Source organism: Dasypus novemcinctus, chromosome 29 (genome assembly GCF_030445035.2).
Source record: "Dasypus novemcinctus isolate mDasNov1 chromosome 29, mDasNov1.1.hap2, whole genome shotgun sequence".
NCBI lineage: Eukaryota > Metazoa > Chordata > Mammalia > Cingulata > Dasypodidae > Dasypus > Dasypus novemcinctus.
In genome coordinates this window covers 5,482,242-5,503,088 of record NC_080701.1, presented here as the reverse complement: position 1 = coordinate 5,503,088, position 20,847 = coordinate 5,482,242, and the positions used below count along the sequence as shown (strand labels likewise).

Genomic DNA, 20,847 nt, shown 5'->3' with positions numbered 1-20,847 from the left:
AAAAAAAATTTTCTCTCCCCTTTCCACCCCAGTTGTCTGCTCTCTGTGTCCATTTGCTGTGTGTTCTTCCGTGTCCTCTTATATTCTTGTCAGTGGCAACAGGAATCTGTGTCTCTTTTTCTCATGTCATCTTGTTGTGTCAGCTCTCGTGTGTGCAGCACCACTCCTGCGTGGGCTGTGCTTTTTTCACACTGGGCGGCTCTCCTTACGGGGAGCACTCCTTGCGCATGGGGCTCCCCTACGTGGGGGACACCCCTGTGTGGCACGACACTCCTTGCGCGCATCAGCACTGCGCATGGGCCAGCTCCACACGGGTCAAGGAGGCCCGGGGCTTGAACCGTGAACCTCCCATGTGGTAGACGGACGCCCTATCCACTGGGCCAAGTACGCTTCCCAAGGACTCTTCTTAATAAACCTATGTGTTAAAAAGGGAAGACGCAGCGTTCACACTGTTTTACGACTAAGGAAGTAACTTTGTTCAAGTTCAGTCAAGAACCCAAACCTGGGTCTCAGCCACGTAGAGCAGCAGGCGCTGCCTGCCCCAGCCCCCTCTCCAGAGGCAGGGAGCCCAGCGGTCAGGAGAGCGGCCCCTGGGCTCAGGCTCACTAGTGGGGGCCGTGGCCCAGCCCCCCTGCTGTGAGCTTGCACAGGGCCTTTAGCCTCCATTTCCTCAGCTGTAAAATGGGGATAGTACGAGTAGCTACCGCATTACAGCAAACAGAGTTTTAAAAAATTACCACAGTGGCCAGTGAGCAGTAATCGCTCCACAAATTACCACGTGCAGCGGTCAGCTGGGAGCCTGTCCAATGCCAGGACCACAGATCAGAATGGGCCACTGTGAGAGGGAAAGTGCCGGGTGCAAATCCTGCTTTGTTATGGGGTCCTGGGAAGGCAGTTTTAAAAACATATGAGGGAAGTGGACTTAGCTCAACTGATAGAGCGTCCGCCTACCACATGGGAGGTCCAGGGTTCAAACCCAGGGCCTCCTGACCCGTGCAGTGCTGATGCGCGCAAGGAGTGCCCTGCTACGCAGGAGTGTCCCCTGCATAGGGAAGCACCGTGTGCAAGGACTGCGCCCCATAAGGAGAGCCACCCTGAACCAAAAAAGCACAGCCTGCCCGGGAGGGGCACCGCACACATGGAGCGCTGACACAGCAAGATGACGCAACAAAAAGAGACACAGATTCCTGGTGCCGCTGATAAGGATAGAAGCGGACAGAGAAGAACACACAGCAAATGGACAGAGAGAGCAGACAATGGAGAGAGGGGGGAGAAAGAAACAAAAATTAATCTTTAAAAAAGAATAATAATAAATAAATAAAAACATATGAATTAAAAGTAGGATATACCAACCATAGAGAATATTTTTAAATAAAGAAGAAAAAGGGAGCTCTATACTTGTCGGCCAATAGCATGGCTTCTTTCCACGCTCTGTACCTGCCGTTCTGGACAGTTCTCTCCTGGCATTTCTTCACACTGGTTGGACGGTTAATCTGACTGCAGACAACCTTACAACCTGACTTTTGGTTTTTCACTGACTTCAGACACAATGTTATCACAGTATGCCTCATATTTATAATTTTTAATGGATGCAAAAGTTTCCTTCGAGAAGGTAGGACAAAATTCTTTAGTAAGTCCACTATTTTTGGACGTTCATGAGGCTTTCACTCTCCTACTTTTATAAATAAAACACTGCTATCAATATAAGCACCTCTATGTCTTTCTTTTTAAACCATAATTTGGATTATTCCCCTAAAGGGACACAGTTTAATAAAAATATATTTGTCCCTCTAAACAAAATATATGTCTAAATCAATTTAAATGATACCAGGCATAGTTAAAAATACTAGTTTCACCATTCTTTTCAGTATTACGTATTTCAATTTTTTTTTAAAAGGTGAAAAATGGTGCCTTGAGATTTTAGCTCACATTGTGTTAATTACTAGAGCTAGTTTAAATGTTTTTCTTCAAGTTTCTTTGTTTCAACTTATTTGTTTCCTCTTTGGAAAATTAGCTTAAAGTTGTTTAAACTCTCAGAGATTCTTCATCTATATAAAATGCAGAAAATAACACAAACTGCTCCTACTGAAAATCAAATAAAATCATTTAAGCAAAAATACTTATGAAGCCTGGCACACAGCAGTTATTCAATTTTTAGTTAAATAAGTAAATCAGCCAATAGCAGGCAGGTATGCAGAACGACACAATGGACAACACTATTAGCCTAATATTCCTGTGTGGTTCAGCTACAAAACTAGTAGCTGGGAGAAGGTGTGATTTTCTGGACAACACCCAAAGGATAGAGGATCTTGATTGAAAAAAGCAGGAGGACGTCCCTGTGTTTCCCACAATATTTATAAAAAGGAGTTCCCGCGCAGCCAGCGCCAGGTGGAAGCAGTTACCCACAGCTCTCCCCTCCCTGCCCTTTGCTCCCGACTCGAGGGTGCCCCGGGAGCGGGGGGTCTGGGGGAGCTGCTCCGGGCCCTCGACTGGCTGGGAAAGCCAAGGCAGGGCCTCCTCCCCTTCCCTGCGGGCACACCCCTTCCCTGTGCAGAAGCTACCGTGGGCAGCACTTAGCCCGCGTAAAAGGCTGGGGCACCGAGGGGCGTCCCCGTGATCTCCCTGGCAGCCGTGACGGCCGCTAAAATAGTTCTGCTTAGCGCTTATCAATAAAAGGTACAACTAAATCAGCTCCACAAAGGGACCGACGCGGGATGTGACCTCGGCCCGACGTTCACGTTTCTGATGAAACTTCCTGCTGCTCTTGCTCACAGGCAGAGCAGCTGGGAGCCCGGAGGCAAACAATTTTTCTTTCCTGTTACTCAAAAACCTATTCAGAGAATACCCGTAACAGTGGTTAAAGAAATAAAATAGAAAATAGAAAACAACGGATGAAAATCGTAACCACGACGGAAAGCCAATTCCCCTCTCTACCACGTGGCCGGCGCTGCTGACCTTTGCGGCGTGAAGGGCAAGCAGCGGGGGCGCAGCCCCGGTCGCCTCGCCTTGCCGGCCGAGCCTGGCAGGTGGTTTATGATTTACGCGGTGAAAGCAGCTAGTCAAACAGTGGTCAAGTCCCTGGAGGGTGTCCAGACGGCGTCCTTGCTTACTGCCCTGACGCCCGGCTGGAGAAGTGCCCCAGGGGTGCCACGAAGCCTTACGAAACACAGCCGCCCCTGGGACGCGGGCAGCTTGCCGAACCCTCGGAGGAAGGAGGGAGTGAGAAGACAGACAAGCGGACAGGAGAGAAACCAAAGAGCCAGTTCAAACGCGAAAGCCAAACGTAGATGCCGTCGGCACCCTCGAGGGCCACTCTCTTGACAGAAGAGAATTTGTGTTCTTGAAAGTCGGTGTACGAAATGACCAAATAGAACAGGAAAATGCTATTGATCAAGATGTTTTTATAAGCCTGACCGTGATGAACACACTTCATGCTGAAATTAGGCCACCCTGTCAGTCAGAGCACCCAGCGAATATGCATTTTCAGTACACAGTAACAGGGACAGTTGAAATACAAGCGATAACCTTCAGAAGTTTAAGATGCTGAGTCGTGCCAAGGGTATGGGGACTGGGACTGAGACATGCCCCCAACACGGACGTCCGCTGGAGGCAGCTCTGGGGCTGTACTTTCGGGATCTCTTCTGACCCCTCAAATGCTCAAAGATAAAGTGTTTCCAATCAGGGGCACTGAACTGTAGGATCACAGTCTGTCCCAGAAGGAAGAGCCCAGCTAAATCACTGGTCCAGGTCCTCTCATTTCCCAGCAGGTACCAAAAGCCAGAAGTGAGCTGATGTCATCTGTATTAGCCCAAGGGGTGCTGATGCAAAATACCAGAAACGGGTTCGTTTTTATAAAGGGTATTTATTTGGGGTAGGAGCTTACAGATACCAGGCCATAAAGCATAAGTTACTTCCCTCACCAAAGTCTATTTTCACGTGTTGGAGCAAGAGTGCTGACGACATCTGCCCGGGTTCAGGCTTCCTGGGCTCCTCTGGGCTCAGGTCCTGTTTTCTCCACAAGGTCAGCTGTAGACTATCAGGCAAAAGACTCTGTCTCTCTCCCTGGGGCCTCTGCCATGTCTAAGGAGCCGTCTCTATTCCTCTGTGTTCTTCTCCTGTGTGTTCACTTCTCAGGCTCCAGCTCAAAAGTCCAACATCAAAGCCCTAATTGTAATTTTTTTATTATTATTTCTCTCCCCTTACCACCCCTCCCCCCCATTGTCTGCTCTCTGTGTCCATTTGCTGTACCTTCTTCTGTGACCACTTCTATCCTTATCAGCAGCACCGGGAATCTGTGTCTCTTTTTGTTGTGTCATCTTGCTGTGTCAGCTCTCTGTGTGTGTGGCACCATTCCTGGGCAGGCTGCACTTTCTTTTGCACTGGGCGGCTCTCCTTATGGGGAGCGCTCCTTGCACGTGGGGCTCCCCTACGCGGGGGACACCCCTGCGTGGCACAGCACTCCTTTGCGCGCATCAGCACTGCTCGTGGGCCAGCTCCACACGGGTCAAGGAGGCCCGGGGTTTGAACCGTGGACCTCCCATGTGGTAGACGGACGCTCTACCCATTGAGCCAAGTCCAATTCCCCCTAATTGTAATTTAATCACACCCAGGTACAGACCGGTTTACAAACATAATCCAGTATCTATTTTTGGAATTCACAACTACATCAAACTGCTACATCGTCCAAGCGTCATAATCGCTGAGATGAACCAGAGCGTCCAGGGAAGAGAAGGGGGGGACACTCAAGCTTCCCCGGGCCCCGCTAGGTTCTCACTACGCCCCGCTGTTCTGATTAAGTAGAGAACCGAGGGCCAATGGGTTTTCCTGGAAAAACCAACCAGCACCGCCCCCCCCCTTCATTCCAGGCCCCGTGTCCTCTGAGAACAGCCCCCGGTGCCCCTCCTCAGGAGTGTGGACACAGCGCTGGGCCCCTCTGGAAGGGACGCCCAGGCGCCCAGGTGTCCAGGCGCGCGGCCCTGGGCCCCGCCTTCGCCCCGCCTCCCCTCGTTCCCTCCGCAGCCTGAAGCAGTGGACGGGCCAGCACGGAGCCCCCGGGCCAGGCCGGCCAGCAGGGTCAAGGGCAGGCGGCGACAGCCTGCGGGCCCCGCTGACACGCGGAGGCCCCTGCTGCTCGGCCACGGCCGGCCTGGCGTCAGTACCTCTTCTCCAGGACGGAGCCGGCCTCCCGCCCTCCTGCCCACGGGAGCGCGTGTGTGGCCTCCGCGTGGGCTCCGGCCCCTTCCAGCGGGGCCACTCGGGAGGGACCCTCAGCACCAGGCTCCAGGCTGGGACGGGGACGGCTCCACCCCAGATGGCTCTGAATGGGCTTCAGACCAGCATCACCCAGGCACGACCGAATCGGAAGGCAGCCCGCCGCGCCCCTGGCCGAGGCGCCCCGTGCTGGCCCGCCCAGGCCCCACGGACGCTCGACAAACGCCAGCGAGGTCGTGAGGGGCGCGAGAGGCCCCGCAGCAGGGCCATGCCCGGTGCACCATGCTGCCCACGGGCCACCCAGGAGGCAACTTGAGAGCCAGGAGACTCCTATTCCACCGGGCAGGACAGCGGATGCCTGCACTTTCGGCCGCTGTCTGCAGGAGATGGCTCACCTTCCAGCATCCTCTGCAGGCTGCTCCTCATGACATGGATGTTCTCGATCCCGATGAACTGGAACTTGATGTTGGAGTAGTTGTCTTCGTTCTCGTAGCCTCGCCCCGCGGCGCGGTTCGCCATCGCGTTGAGCTGCAGCAGTCAGCGGGAGAACGGTCAGCACCGTGGTCGGAACAGTAGCCACCCGCCACCCCCGGGGACGCCCGCCACCCCCGGGGACGCCCGCCACCCCCGGGGACGCCCGCCACCCTCGGGGACGCCCGCCACCCCCGGGGACGCCCGCCACCCCCGGGGACGCCTGCAGAGGCACCGAGGCACGCAGCCTGCCCTGGGCATGCAGGCGCGGGCGCCGAGGCGGGCGTAGAGAACCCACACGTCTGCTGATGTGTGCAACGTGTGCTCCACCCGTCACCCCGGGATGCCCCTGGCAGCCCCCTGGCAGTGGAGCCAAATTAAACGCGGACGTCGGTGACAGCGACACGGTGCCCCAGTCGAACAGCAAACGTTACGATCTAAGTCGGCAGAAGACTATCAGGAGCTACAGCCGGCTGCAGACAGAAGGCTCTGCCAGTTGAAAGTCTGGTATTTTCTGGTATTAAGCCAGCAGACTGACTGCCAGTAAACACGCAGGCAAATAACAGAAAAGGTTGCTCATTCCACCTCGTCTACCAGGATCCCCCAGGATCCCAGTAAACCTGGACCAGGAATCACCGAATCAAGTGAAAAGAGGAATGCAGGGGACTTTATGAAACCACACCCCTGCCGCAGCCCTGTGGAGCTGCAATCAAGAAGGGGACAAGTTCTGCCCCAGCTGGGGAATGCACGCCTTTTCCGAAAGGATGGACTCTTGCTAATCCTCCATGCCTGCTGCGTGGCTAAGCGAGCCATGACCTCCAAGGAGAGCGTTTTCAGTACCTTCCTCTGCCCACAAGGGTCAAAGGGCTCTCCCAGGCAAAGACCCCGAGCTGGGAACACAGCACCGGGAAAAAAACCAAAACCTGCTCTTAAAAGCACAAGGCAAAGAAGTATCGGGAGAATATTATCAATACTTTCCAAAAACTAAGTGGCATTCAATGAGCTAAGTTAACTCAAAAACACACATATCCTTTGCCCAGCTCTCCTGCTTCTGAGAATCTGACATAATTAAAAGGACTAAAAATAAAAAATATAAAAATTTAAATTAAAAATTTTTTTAAAAGTACTAGCACAATAACTGTGGATGGCCAAGGATGGTCCTCACCAAGGAAAACCGTAAGATAATGTGATTTTAAAGATAACATTAAATAAATAAATAAGGATAATGTATACCCACGCTTTAAAAAGTTTAACTAGTTAAAAGGGAAAATGTTTCTAAAATTACTTTGACATTGTTCCTCTGAAACTTACTATTCTTATAAAATATCACTGCATTGTATAAGTATTTTTAAAAGTGGCTGGCTTATCCTTTACAACAAACTTAATAAAATGGAACAATTAATAGGCTATGTACATGTATACAGTTTACAGTAAGCCAAGCCAGGTTACATGAGCCTTATGCTTATTCCATATCCTGAATAATTCAAATTATGCCCACTCCTCACACAGCACAGGCACTTCATCAGAAAATGTAATGAACAGAAAACAATATAATAATATCATTATTGTCATCTGTTAATTAAGGCTCCATCTTCACATTTCTAAGCAGCTGAGCAATTAGGATCCGAGAGAATTTATTGGTATTCTTGCTAAAAAAAAAAAAGTAACACAAGAGGACCTCCACTGTGTAGTTCACATAATGAACAGAAGGTGGCAGTATTTAACATACCATCCGAAATGCAATTTCTCAGGGTTTCCACATATTTTACAGGCCCTACCATGATAAGATGGAGAAAACTAAAGCCTCAAAGCAGGAAATACGGTTTCATAATGAATAAAAATTCGTAAAGATGGGAAGTGGCTGTGGCTCCATCAGTTGGGCTCCCGCCTACCGTATGGGAGGCCCTGGGTTCGCGTCCCGGGGCTCCGTGTAAAGATGGGCTCCCCCGCACGCCGCGGAGAGCTGACGGCCCGAGCGCCACGGAGAGCTGGGCACCAAGATGACCCAACAGAGGGAGACAAGCAGATACAGAAAGAACGCACAGCACATGCACACAGAGAAGAGACAGCAAAGAAAGGAACAAGTCGCGAGGGGGGGATTAAATAAATATTAAAAAATAAATTCATAAAGAGAGTGTCCTTCATACAACCAGAACACCATTACTTAAGTCTAATTCAGTCCAAAAAGAACAATTCATTTCAGCTCCTAAAACCTGTCAAATATATAAAACAGCAGTAGTTTGAATTTACGTCGAAGACACCCAACAGATAAAAAGTAGGGCAGGAAGAAGTGCCCTCTTTTCCAACGCAAGATCTCTCTGCTCTTTGCTAACGTCAGCATCTTTAGGTTCAGAAAGGCTCACACCTGAAACAGAGAGTCCAGACACCCGTCCACAAGCGCTGCAGGAGAGCCTACGGTGCGTCAGGCAGTGACGAGAGCACGAGACGCGGAAGAGGCACTTCCCGTCCCCTGGGTGGGGGTGAGGGACGCGCACGCAACACCTGGTAACGGACAGTACGCCAGGGCCGGGGAGGCCAGCGCTGGACGTGGCGTGGCACGAGTTCAAATCTCACGATGCCTCTGGCCCAGCGCACGGGGCCAGGTTTGACGAGGGACGGCTGGGCTGGGCTTCCGCCACTGGACGAGGAGGGGAGCCGTGAGGGGCGGGGGACAAGTCCAGAGGGGCCGGGGGCATCGGGCCTGCAAAGCGCGAGTGCAAAACCCGAGCTGCTGGCAGGGGCTGGAGACGGGCGGGCGTCGGGCCGCCCCACCGCGGCTGGGACAGGCACGGAGCCCACGCGCTGCGCGAACCACCTGGCCGGTTTCCTGTGACCTCAAATCGGCACGGGGACGGCGCGTGGCCTGAGTGGCCGCGCAACTGAATGACCAGGAGAGAGAGAGTCAAGGGGCCGAGAGTGTTAACAAATAACCAGGTTCTTCCCCGAACCCTAAATCCAACGATCCGGCTTTTATCCCACCATGAAAACAGGGTCCATGGGAAGCTTGGTGTCCACGGAAGCTGAGCCCGCGCTCGGCCTGGGGTCTAGGACCCCGGGGGCTCCGTGGCAGGCCCACGCAGTGGCAGGCGAGGCTGGGCCGTCCCGGTCGAGCCGTCGGGCGAGGGTCCTTCCCCTCCGCCCGCCTATCGCCGGGTAGATGAAGAATCCCAACGAGGGATAGCCATGAAGGCAGGAGGCCTCCTCCAGGCCTGTAACTTCTCCCCACACCGCGTGTGTCAACCTTCCGCTCTGCTAAGGGACATCAGGGGCAGATGTCACCGCTGTTCACTCACACACGATGGACGGGCAATCTCCCTCCAGCCCAGTCTAATCCCCAGCCCCTTGCACACTCACTGTCGCCTCCTTCCGCCGTTACAGGCCAGGTGGCGTCTGCTGCGTGCTGCCTCTCTTCCTGGCTTCCTTCTTCGAGGTTCCGTGTGGGTCGGGGGACAGAGGGGGACAGTGGGGGGAAGAGAAGGGACAAGGATCCCTTGACAAAGCTGCACAGGCCACCGCTCTCCTCACTGGCCATCGCTGCTTTCCTGGCCCCGCTCTGACCCCCGCTGCCCTCTCTGGACAAGCGCCCAGATGCTGGGTCTTAGGGTCCATGTTTGGGGGCCTGGAGGCCGGGGGTGCGAGGTCTACCGGCCCTGGAGACCCACTGGCCCCGAGGCTGGGCCGAACCCCTCTGCTTCCCCAGACCACCGCCCCAGCCGCCGCAGCTGGGACCTCGGGGCCGGCCTGCTTCCCGGGGCGCGGAGCCCACGGCCCCTTCCTCCCATCCACCTGAGCCACAGCAAAGCTCTCCATCCCTGCCCAGGAGCAGGGCAGGCTGCTCCGCTGGCGCCACGCACCGCTGCCCCTCCCCAGTGCCGCCCCCTGCTCAAGCGGCCACCACGTCCGCCCACAAGGAGAGGTCCGGGATTCTGCTTTCAGGCACCCGCACTCTCTGCGACTGCTTCTCTGAGATTTCCCCGCCTCCTGGATTCCTGGAAGAGAAGCCCCTTCTGAGAAACAGAAGGGGAGAAAACCTCCCCCGGACATCCTGCTACTCGGCAGTCGCCGCAAGGGTGACCGCAGGCCAGGGCCTAACGGCCAGCACCCCGAAGGGGCCGCGTCCAGCGCTCCGCGCGCCCTGCCCGCTCCGCCGGCCCCAGCTGCCCTGGGTGTGGCCACACATCCCCTCTGCTGTCCCCAGCCTCGAACGGCCGCCTCCGGAGCCTCGGGACCCTGAAAGCCGCGCAGGCAGACGCGAGTCAGACACGCCCGCGCCGGACCCGGGACAGTTCCCGGGCAGGGTGGCCTGGAGCGGGTCGTTCCGCCTTAATCTAAGCCCTCGTCCCTGGAAAGGAGAGAACGCTCCGAGCTCGCAGGATGGCCTAAGAGTCAGACGAGGGACGCCTGGCACTGAACAAGTGAAGTCCCAGAACCAGAGTTATGAAGACGCCTGCGGTACGAGTCGAGTTATCCTCATTGACAACTGGACAAACACGGCAACAGCCACGCGTCTTTCCTGTTTTCTCCCTGCACCGAGTGCAGCTTTCTGGAAGGATACTCAGCAGCGTCCCGGTAGGCTCCCGTCCAGGAGCAGTTCAGGAGTCCACCAGGACTGGGACCAGAAGCTCCCACCTGCGGCCAGCCTGGCCCAAGGGACGAGGGCCTCCTGACCCTTGTCTTTTAATGAAGCCTTGGGCAGCCCCGGGCAGGGCCAGGTGTGCACCGTCCACCGCCGTGTGGGGACAAGCTGGACACAGGCTCCCAGCTACCAAGGGAGCCTAACACCCTCCAGAACGAACACAAACAGACGTGGTCTTTAAAAGAACAAAGGCGCTGAGCAAACAGCTCACACGCACGTGCAGTGTGCACGCGTGGACGAACACGGGAAGGCGGCACGACGAGCGTGAGACACCAATGTCTTTAATGCATCAGCGTACTTCTTATCTCTGCGAGTAAACGCACTTAGTGCTAGATACGCCCTTCAAATCAAACCTCCTGGATTAATTTATCTTACGCCTGGAATATGCCGGGCCCTACAGCTGCCACCTTTCCAAGAAGGTGTGCACAACACAGTGCAGACTTGGATCACGGGCCATTAAATTGCAGGTGGCGCTGTCCACCTTTACTGAACTCTGGGAAAACGCGATAACACAGGGGCTTCCCGATCTCTCAGCGGTAAAGCCTGTCTCTTCTTTTCCTTTTCTTGTCTTCAGCATACCTGCCCAAGGAGCAGACATTTCTTAAGACAAATAGGAAAATAAAAATGGCTCTACCTTCCTTTTCCACCAACGGTAGAGAGAAGAGGAAGGAAGGGCAGGCAACGTGAAAAGGGGGGATCAGCTCAGGAGCAGAGGTGTTCCGGCTTCTTCCCCAGGGAAGTCTTCAAGCAGAGGAGGTACTTTTTCCCTGCTTGAAGCTCTTCTCAGAACGTGCCTGGCAGGGAGGGAACCCTCCGCTTCTGGTCTACTAGAAAGTGAAGGCGACCTGCCAGGGACACCCTTCCCGTCCCCGCCACAGCCTGTGTGATGCGGCCACAGTCGCTCTGTCCCCACCACGTCCCCCAGCGGTGGATGGGGCTGCTCGGGGGTCCGCGGTGTGAGCAGCAGAGCATCAGGTTAGCCGACCTGAGGCATGAACCGCACGGGTCACGAGCTGAGGCTCGGGGACAAGCGGAGCGGCCGGGGTCTCTGTGGCCACTGCAGGGCGGCAGCCGTCCCGAGCCCATGCGACGTCACCACGACCTCTGCTGATCGCAGCGTGCACTGTCGAGGGCCATGGGCTCCTGTCTTCCAGGCGCCTTCCTGCTCCACTGCTTCTGAGTTCTTCGGCTTCCTTTTTTTTTTTTTAATTTATTTCCCCTTTCACTTCCTCTCCCCCTTCCCTCACTGTCTGCTCTCTGTGTCCATTCGCTGTGAGTTCTTCTGTGTCCGCTTGTATTCTTGTCAGCAGCACTGGGAAACTGCATCTCTTTTTTGTTGCATCATCTTGCTGTGTCAGCTCTCCGGTGGCTCTCCTTACGGGGCACACTCCTTGTGCGTGGGACTCCCCTACACGGGGACACCCCTGCATGGCACGGCACTCCTTGCGTGCATCAGCACTGCGTGTGGGCCAGCTCACCACATGGGTCAGGAGGCCCGGGGCTTTGAACCCTGGACCCTCCATATGGCAGGTGGATGCTCTATCAGTTGAGCCACGTCCACTTCCCTCAGGCTTCCTCACCAGCTCATCAGCCTCCATCAGCACGGCCGTCACGTCACCCTGCTTAAAGCTTGCAGTTCAACGGTGCTCGATCTGCTTGCATTGTTGTGCGGCCATCACCACGGCCGAACTTGAAAACATCTCCACCACCCGAAAAGAAGCCCCTCTAGTTTTTGTGTGGGTAGGTTTTCATTTATCTTGGGTCTATTCCAAAGAGGAGTGGAACTGCTGGACCGTAGGGTAACTCTAAGTTTCACATTTTGAGGTCCTTAATTTCTTTTCACCTTTTTTATGATTGAAAAAATTGCCAACTCTGCTGTGAAAGGGGAAGGAGAACCTTCTTAAAATCCTCCTCCCACCCAAAGGAATAGCCCCTGTTCACATTTGGCATGCACGCTGACATTTCCTTTTCATGCCCAGACCCGATGTCTAAGCATCATAATGTAACTACTGCGTCCCACACATTTCGGTCTCTCCCTCCTGCTGTTGAATATACCCCTGGAACGCCTTTCCACACCTACGTGGACAGAGGAAGCTGCCCTCTCTCTGGATCAGTGTTGGCCTAGTACGTTTCCATTATTGACTAGAAATTACACTGTCAGATACATTAAACAGAGGCCATTTCATTCCATCGTCTCCTTGTGTCCTGCACAGTCCATGCACCTGGAGGATTTTACTTCCACACATTCGGGGGCACATCCCTCTTGGGACTCCATCTGCCAATTAATTAAAAAAGAAATGAGACTAAAGAGCAAACCTGGAAATCCTATTGGACCTCACACAGATTATCCTGAAAGAATGGAAAGCTGGAGGCGGGGCAAGATGGCGTCTGCGTGAGCGCACCTCACAGGTTCTCCTGCAAAGCAGCAGCTGAGCAGGGTTGGAATCTTGCCGGAGCGGGCTGTTTGGGGGCCTGCAAGGCAGGAGGTGTCTGGGTGTTGATTTGGAGAGACAGTGACGGAGGTAGAGCTTGCTCAAGGTGGAACTGAGGGTTACAAGTGCGGAGGTCGGAAGTTGTGGGGAGGCGGGACCCTTCCCCCGGGCTGGCAGCCGCGGTGTTCCCTGAGAAACTCTCGGTTGTGCAGTGGTGTTCCCAAGCCCTGTGATGCGCAGATGCGTGGTCCCCAGGTCCGTGTCCCCTAAGCCCCGTAGCCCGCGTTCCACAGACCTACATACCCTGGGTCTGCAGAGTCCTGGACTTCCCTTTCCCGAGTCCAGCGCTCCCGGAGGTCCAGGATTGCCCCAGCCCTCCGGTTTTGGACTGACTCCATGAGTGGGAGGGATTCAGTGGGAGGTGGAGAGGGGCCAAACAAATGTGGGTTCAATTTTCTGGTCCCCCCCTCCCGGTTTTTTTTGAGCTTGGAGGAGCATACCAGGTGGCTTGGGGAGAGCCTGGGAAGAAAGGAGTGGTGAATCTGCTGAGAAAGCTCAATTTACCTAAATGCCCTGGAATAGGAAACTTGGTCTGGGAGAAGATGGAGTCGGAAAATCAACTAGCCCTCCTGTAGCACACCTAAGGAGGAGGGGCTGTAGGAGGTGCTTTCCAAGCTTCCAATAGCACATCTGGGGTTCCTGGTGAGGTGTGGGTGCTCTCTCTCTGGAATTAAGAGTCACTGGTTTCTGTGCGGAGCTGGTTCAACAAGGACCCACTTGAATCTCCTACTGGACCTCTCAGGCAGCTTTCCTGCTGCCTGGGAGAGAGGGAAGTGAGGAAGGGAGAAAAGGGGAAACATCAGATGCCTAAGCATTTTATTTAACTGCAAAGAGGATTCCTTGCTTGAAACTTTGTCTGGCCTTTTTTGTTGGTTTGTCTTCTTGTTTTTCCTTCCTTTTTATCCCCCCAAGGACCTTAATTCTTTCCTCTTCTTTTCCCCTCTTTTTCTTTTTCTTGCTTGCTTCCCCCTCCCTTTTGTCCCTTTTTTCCTTTCTTTTTTTCATTCTCTTCTTTTTTATTTCTTCTATAATAGTTGCTGCAGGGAGTGCTTCACATTTGTTGTGTTTCCTTGTCCTCCATTTCCTCTTTTCTGTGTATATTGATTTTGGCCACCAACACTATCCCCTTTCCTCTAAATCTTTCTATCCTAAATAATTTATTTCTCTTACCATACACCTCTCTTTGTTTGGCCCCAAATTTTTCTGACTTTTTATTTCTAATACATTTGTCTGTTTTCTGTCATTTACTCACTCTTTATATTATTGTCCTTTCTTTTCTCTTTCCTCTCTCTCCTGAACACACAGGCCTTTTAATTCACACTATATTCCTCCCCATATTCAGTTTATTGTCTCATTATATGTACTCTATTTTTCTTACTGTTATAACTCCACAGAGCTTACATGAGTCTAATATCCATTCTCCTAGATCTCACATGGTTCCTCTGTTAACATTTACTATCAATACTACTATTACACTTTTTATTTTCTTACTCCTTTTGCTTTCTCTGGCCCTGATATTTTCCTTCAAGTGAACTTAGCCAACAACAAGGAAATAGAATAAGAAGAACAAAGTGACAAAGAGAAGACTTAACATGCACACAAAAACAACTAATTAAACCCCCAGACTAGACAAAGAAGCTAAGCAACTGATTAAACTCATTAAGATAAAATGATGACCAGAGAGTAACAAAAAACTACAAATCAAACCAATAATCAGGAAAACATGTCCCAATCCAATGAAAAAACTAAAAACCAGGGAGAGGAGCAGAACATCAAACAAGTAATTAAAGTTCTCAAAACATATATTAGGGACCAATTTGATGAAGTTAAGGAAGAGATTAAGAATATGAAGAAAACACTTGGAGAAAATACAGAAGAAATTGTAATCATACACAAAAAGATAATGGATATGATGGAAATGAAAAGCACAATTCAAGAAATCAAAAATACACTCTCAGCAAATAACAGCAGATTAGAAGAAGCAGAGCACAGAATTAGTGATGTGGAAGACAGTACATCTGAAATCAAACAGATAGTAGAACTGATTGATAAAAAGATAGAAAAAATCCAGCTGGGACTTAGGGACCTGAATGACAATGCAAAACACACAAACATACGCATTACAGACATCACAGGAGGAGAAGAGAAGGGAAAGGGGACAGAAGGGGTGTTGGAGGAAATAATGGCTGAAAACTTCCCAAACCTATTGAGGGAGATGGATGTACACGTCCAGGAAACACAACACACCCCAAACAGCATAAATCCAAACAGGCCTACCTCAAGACATATACTTGTCAAATTATCCAAAGCTCAAGACAAAGAGAAAATACTAAAGGCAGCAAGAGAAAAGAGAACCATCACATACAAAGGAGGCTCCATAAGATTAAGTGCTGATTTCTCATCTGAAACCATGGAGGTAAGAAGGCAGTGGTATGACATAGTCAAGGTACTAAAAGAAAAAATTTCCAACCAAGAATACTCTATCCAGCTAAGCTGGCATTCAAAAATGATGGAGAGTTCAAAATATTCACAGATGAACACAAACTAAGAGAGTATGCCAATAAGAATCCTGCCCTTCAAGAAATACTAAAGGGAGTTCTGCAGGAAGAAAGAAAAAAAACAAAAGAGATGGAGTTGGAGCAGAGTGTAAGAGCAACTAAAAAGACAAAAAGAGAAAAAAAAATCAAACATAATATGACAAACACAAATCCAAAGAAAATATGGCTAATATAAGTAATTCCTTGAAAGTAATAACACTGAATATCAGTGGATTAAACTCACCTGTCAAGAGACTCAGACTGGAAGACTGGATAAGGAAATATGACTCATCTATATGCTGTCTGCAAGAAACACATCTTAGACCCAGGGATTCAAGGAGGTTGAAAGTGAATGGCTGGAAAACAAGCTTACAAGCAAAAGATAACCAAAAAAAGGCAGGAGTAGCTATATTAATATCAGACAAAATAGACTTTAAATGCAAAATAATTGTGAGAGACAAAGATGGATACTACATATTAGTGAAAGGGATAATCTTTCAAGAAGAAAGAACAATCATAAACATTTATGCTCCTAACAAGGGCACCTCCAAATACATGAGGCAAACGCTGGAAAAATTAAGTGAAGGAATAGATGCCTCTACAATTATAGTGGGGGATTTTAATATACCACTATCAATTTCGGACAGAACATCTCAAAAGAAAATTAATAAAGAAAGAAAGATATTGAACAATATATTAGAGAAGCTGGACCTAATAGACATATACAGAACATTACACCCAAATACAGCAGGATATACATTCTTCTCAAGTGCACATGGATCATTCTCCAAAATAGACCACATGCTAGTCCACAGAAAAAGTCTCAATGAATTCAGAAAGATCAAAATCATACAACATAATTTCTCTGACCACAGTGGAAAGAAGCTGGAAATGTGCATGGGCCAGAGACCAAGATTTGGCAACAAGATATGGAAGTTAAGAAATACAGTCTTAGAAGAACAGTGGGTCAAGGAGGAAATATCAAAAGAAATTAATAACTACCTTGAAACTAATGAAAATGGTGGCACAACATATCAAACCTTAGGGGATGCAGCAAAAGCAGTACTGAGAGGGAAATTTATAGCCATGAATTCATACATCAAAAAAGAAGAGCTAAAATTGAAGAACTAAATGCACACTTCGGGGAATTAGTAAAAAAACAACAAACTAAACCCAAAGGAAGAAGAAAGAAAGAAAGAACAAAGATCAGAAGCAGAACTAAATGAAATAGAAAATAAGAAAGCACTTGACAAAATAAACAAAACCAAGAGCTGGTTCTTTGAGAAGATCAATAAAACTGATAAACAGCTAGACTAACGAAGAAAAAAAGAGAGAAGATACAAATATACAAAATAAGAAATGAGAAAGGAGATATCACCACTGACCCCACAGAAATAAAGACTATCATAAAAGGATACTTTGAAAAACTATATGCCAACAAGAATGACAATTTAGAGGAAATGGACAAATTCCTAGAAACATATTAGTAGCCTATATTGACAAAAGAAGAAATTGATGATCTCAACAAACCAATCGCAAGTAAAGAGATAGAATCAGTCATTAAAAACCTCCCAACTGACCTAAATCTCTGGACCATGTGATAGCCAGGCCCTGGGCCTCAACAGACTTGCAGCTCCTACACTCTGGTTTATTGGACTTACCCCACTCAGCTAACATGGAGGTGAAGAAGGTCAACCACCACACCAGGAAGCCAAGAGTGCCTACAACTGAAAGCAGGAGGATTGCATCCAGCATCCGTGTGGAATCTAAGCCCCCTCTTGATATAGATGTGGAGTGAACATAGCCATTCTAGGGTCCACAGGATGGAGGAATAGAGAATGGATTAGAGTGGACTTACAGATATTCTATTCATGAACTATTGTGATTAGTAATCGAAGAAAACGTGGCATTGGTGTGGAGAAAGGGGCCATGGTGGCTGCAGGGGGTAGGGAGTGGGAGGAAGAGATATGATGTGGGGGCATTTTCGGGGGTTGGAGTTGTGCTGGGTGGTGCTGCAGGGTGCTGAACATTGTATGTCCTCCCAAGGCCCACTGGGTGGACTGTGGAAGAGTATGGGCTATGGTGTGGACCACTGACCATGAGGTACAGCGGTGCTCAGAGGTGTATTCACCAAATGCAATGAATGTCTCATGATGATGGAGGAGGTTGTTGTTATGGGCAGAGGATTGAGGTGAGGGGGGTGGGGGCTATATGGGGACCTCATATTTTTTTAATGTTACATTAAAAAAAATAGAGAGAAAAACAAAAAAACAGAAAAAAAAACCACCCAACTAAGAAGAGCCCTGAGCCAGATGGCTTCACAAGTGAATTCTACCAAACATTCTGGAAAGAACTAACACCAATCTTGCTTAAACTCTTCCAAATAATTGAAGCAGAAGGAACATTGCCTAACTCATACTATGACACCAACATTACTCTAGTACCAAAGCCAAACAAAGACACCACAAGAAAGGAAAATTATAGACCAATCACTTTAATGAGCTTAGATGTGAAAATCCTCAACAAAATACTCTCTAATAGTATTTAACAACACATTAAATGAATTATACACCATGACCAAGTGGGATTTATTTCTGGTATGCAAGGATGGTGCAACATAAGAAAATCAATTAATGTAATAAACCATATAAACAGATTGAAGGAAAAAAAAATCACATGATCACATCTATAGATGCAGAAAAAGCATTTGACAAAATACAGCACACTTCCTTGATAAAAACACTGCAAAAGATTGGAATAGAAGGAAATTTTCTGAACATGATATAGAGTATATATGAAAACCCACAGCTAACATCATTCACAATGGTGAAATCCTAAAATCTTTCTCTCTTAAGATCAGGAAAAAGACAAGGATGCCCACTATCACCCCTTCTATTTAACATAGTCTTAGAAGTACTTGCTTAAGCACTGAGGCAAGAACCAGACATAAAAGGCATTCAAATTGGAAAGGAAGAAGTCAAAATTTCTCTATTTGCAGGTGATATGATCCTATACATAGAAAACCCTGAGAAGTCTACAACAAAGCTTCTAGAAGTTATGAATGAGTTCAGTAAAGTCACAGGTTACAAGGTCAGTGCACAAAAATCAATAGCATTTCTGTACACCAATAATGAGTAATCTCAGGAGGAAATCAAGAAATATATACCATTTTCAATAGTAAATTAAAAAATCAAATACCTAGGAATAAATTTAACTAAAGATGTAAAAGACTTATACACAGAAAACTACACAACACTGTTCAAGGAAATCAAAGAAGACCAAAATAAATGGAAGAATATTCCCTGTTCATGGATAGGAAGACTAAATATTATTAAGATGTCTATCCTACCAAAACTGATCTACACATTCAATGCAATCCCAATAAAAATCAACACAGCATTCTTTAATGAACTGGAGAAAGTAACTATGAAATTTATTTGGAAAAGAAAGAGGCCCCAAATAGTCAAAGACATATTGGAAGAGAAAAATGTAATCAGAGGAATCACACTACATACTGCAAAGCTACAGTAGTGAAAACGGCATGGTATTGGCACAAGGATAGATACACTGACCAATGGAACCGAATTGAGAGTTCTGACATAGATCCTCATATATACAGCCATTTGGTATTTGACAAAGCCAACAAACCCTCTCAACTGGGAGAGAATGGCCTCTTCAACAAATGGTGCCTGGAGAACTGGATATCCATATGTAAAAGAATGAAAGGGTATTACCAACTCACACCTTATACAAAAGTCATCTCAAGATGGATTGAAGGCCTAAATATAGGAGCCAAGATCATAAAGACCTTGGAAAGTAATGTAGGGAAGCATCTACAGGACCTTGTAATAGGAAATGGCTTCATGAACTTCACACCCAAAGCACGAGCAGCAAAATAACAAATAAATAAATGGGACTTCCTCAAAATTAAAGCCTTCTGTGCCTCAAAGGAGTTTATCAAGGAACCGAAAAGAGAACCAACACAATGGGAGAAAATATTTGGTAACCATATATCTGATAGGAGACTTATATCCTATATATATAAAGAACTCCTATATCTTGAAAATAGAAAGACAAACAACCCACTTAAAAAATGGGAAAATTATTTGAACAGATACTTCTCCAAAGAAGATATACAAATGGTTAAAAAGCACACGAAAAAAGTGCTCAAAATCACTAGCTATTAGGGAAATGCATCTCAAAACAACAATGAGATACCATCTTACTCCCATAAGACTGGGAGCTATCAAAAAATCAGAAGACTACAAGTGCTGGAGAGGATGTGGAGGAATGGGAACACTTGTTTGCTGCTGGTGGGAATGCAGAAGGATCCAGCCATTCTGGAGGACAGTTTGGCAGTTTCTCAAAAAACTAGCTATAGATTTGCCATATGACCCAGCAATTCCACTGCTGGGTATATACCCAGAACTGAAAACAAGGACACAAACTGATATATGCACACAATGTTCATAGCAGCACTATTCACTATTGCCAAAAGTTGGAATCAACCCAAATGCCCATCAACAGATGAATGGATAAATAAAATGTGGTATATATATATACAATAGAATACTACTGAGCTATAAGAACTAATAGAGTACAAACACATGTGATAACATGGATGCATCTTGAGAGCCTTATGTTGAGTGCAGCAAGCCAGGCATTGAAGGACAAATACTACATGATCTCAATGATGTGAAATAAGTAAACCAAGCTGTCTCAGAGAGCTAGAGACTGGATGATAGGCTTAAAGGAAGTTGGGGGGTAGAGGAAGGTTGCAAGCTGACACCTATATGGGTGAAATCTATGATAAGCTGGAGGTAAGGACTTACCTCCAGGGAAGGGATAAAATGGGGGCATGGGGGTGCCTTTGGGTGGGGCTTTGTGGGCTTGAGTGGGGCTAGGGATGGGAGGATGGGTCAGATGGCCCAAGAAATTGGCAGGAGGGTGAGGGGAACATTTGAACACAGGAGATTGTCAGGTATGTGGATGAAACTATAATGTTGAGAGAACTCTTTAGAAAATATAATAAGGAAGATTACCTGTTTAAGATGCTTCAAGGGGAGCATCTGACACAGCGCAGGCTTCTAGGGAGTGTGTGAATGCTCATTTTGTCATAGTGAGTTATATCATTGGGTGGAGACCCATACAATGAGAGTGAAGGTATACCCACATCCTGGAGAGGACTGATATTCTCAAACAGAGGGAATTGTATCTCTTGAGAGAACTGGTGGCTCCCAATGGGTTAGGGCAGTCGAGTATGTCAAGCCCTCAACATTGTTGCAAGTATCCCTGAATATGGTCCTTCAAGTAACGAAGATTGATTGTCACTGTGGGTCCTGAGGGGAGGGGGAAAGAGGTATTGAATAGATGGAATCAGTGTAACTGTAGGACAAGGGAAGTGTTCCACAAGATCATGCAATGATGGATATAGGACATGATAAATTACACCAAAAATGTATAAAAGTCTATAAGCTAAAATGTAAACCATAATGTAAAA

At 48.5% G+C, this 20,847-nt stretch overlaps 1 protein-coding gene across 1 annotated transcript in view; it reads right to left on the bottom strand.

The window, feature by feature from the left end:
- Nucleotides 1–20,847, bottom strand: part of MTMR7 (myotubularin related protein 7) — a 99,210-nt gene that overhangs the window by 21,180 nt on the left and 57,183 nt on the right. The window contains exon 7 of the mRNA XM_058289968.2: nucleotides 5,607–5,739. Coding sequence (XP_058145951.1) covers nucleotides 5,607–5,739 — 133 coding nt within the window. The remainder of the gene's footprint in view (nucleotides 1–5,606; nucleotides 5,740–20,847) is intronic.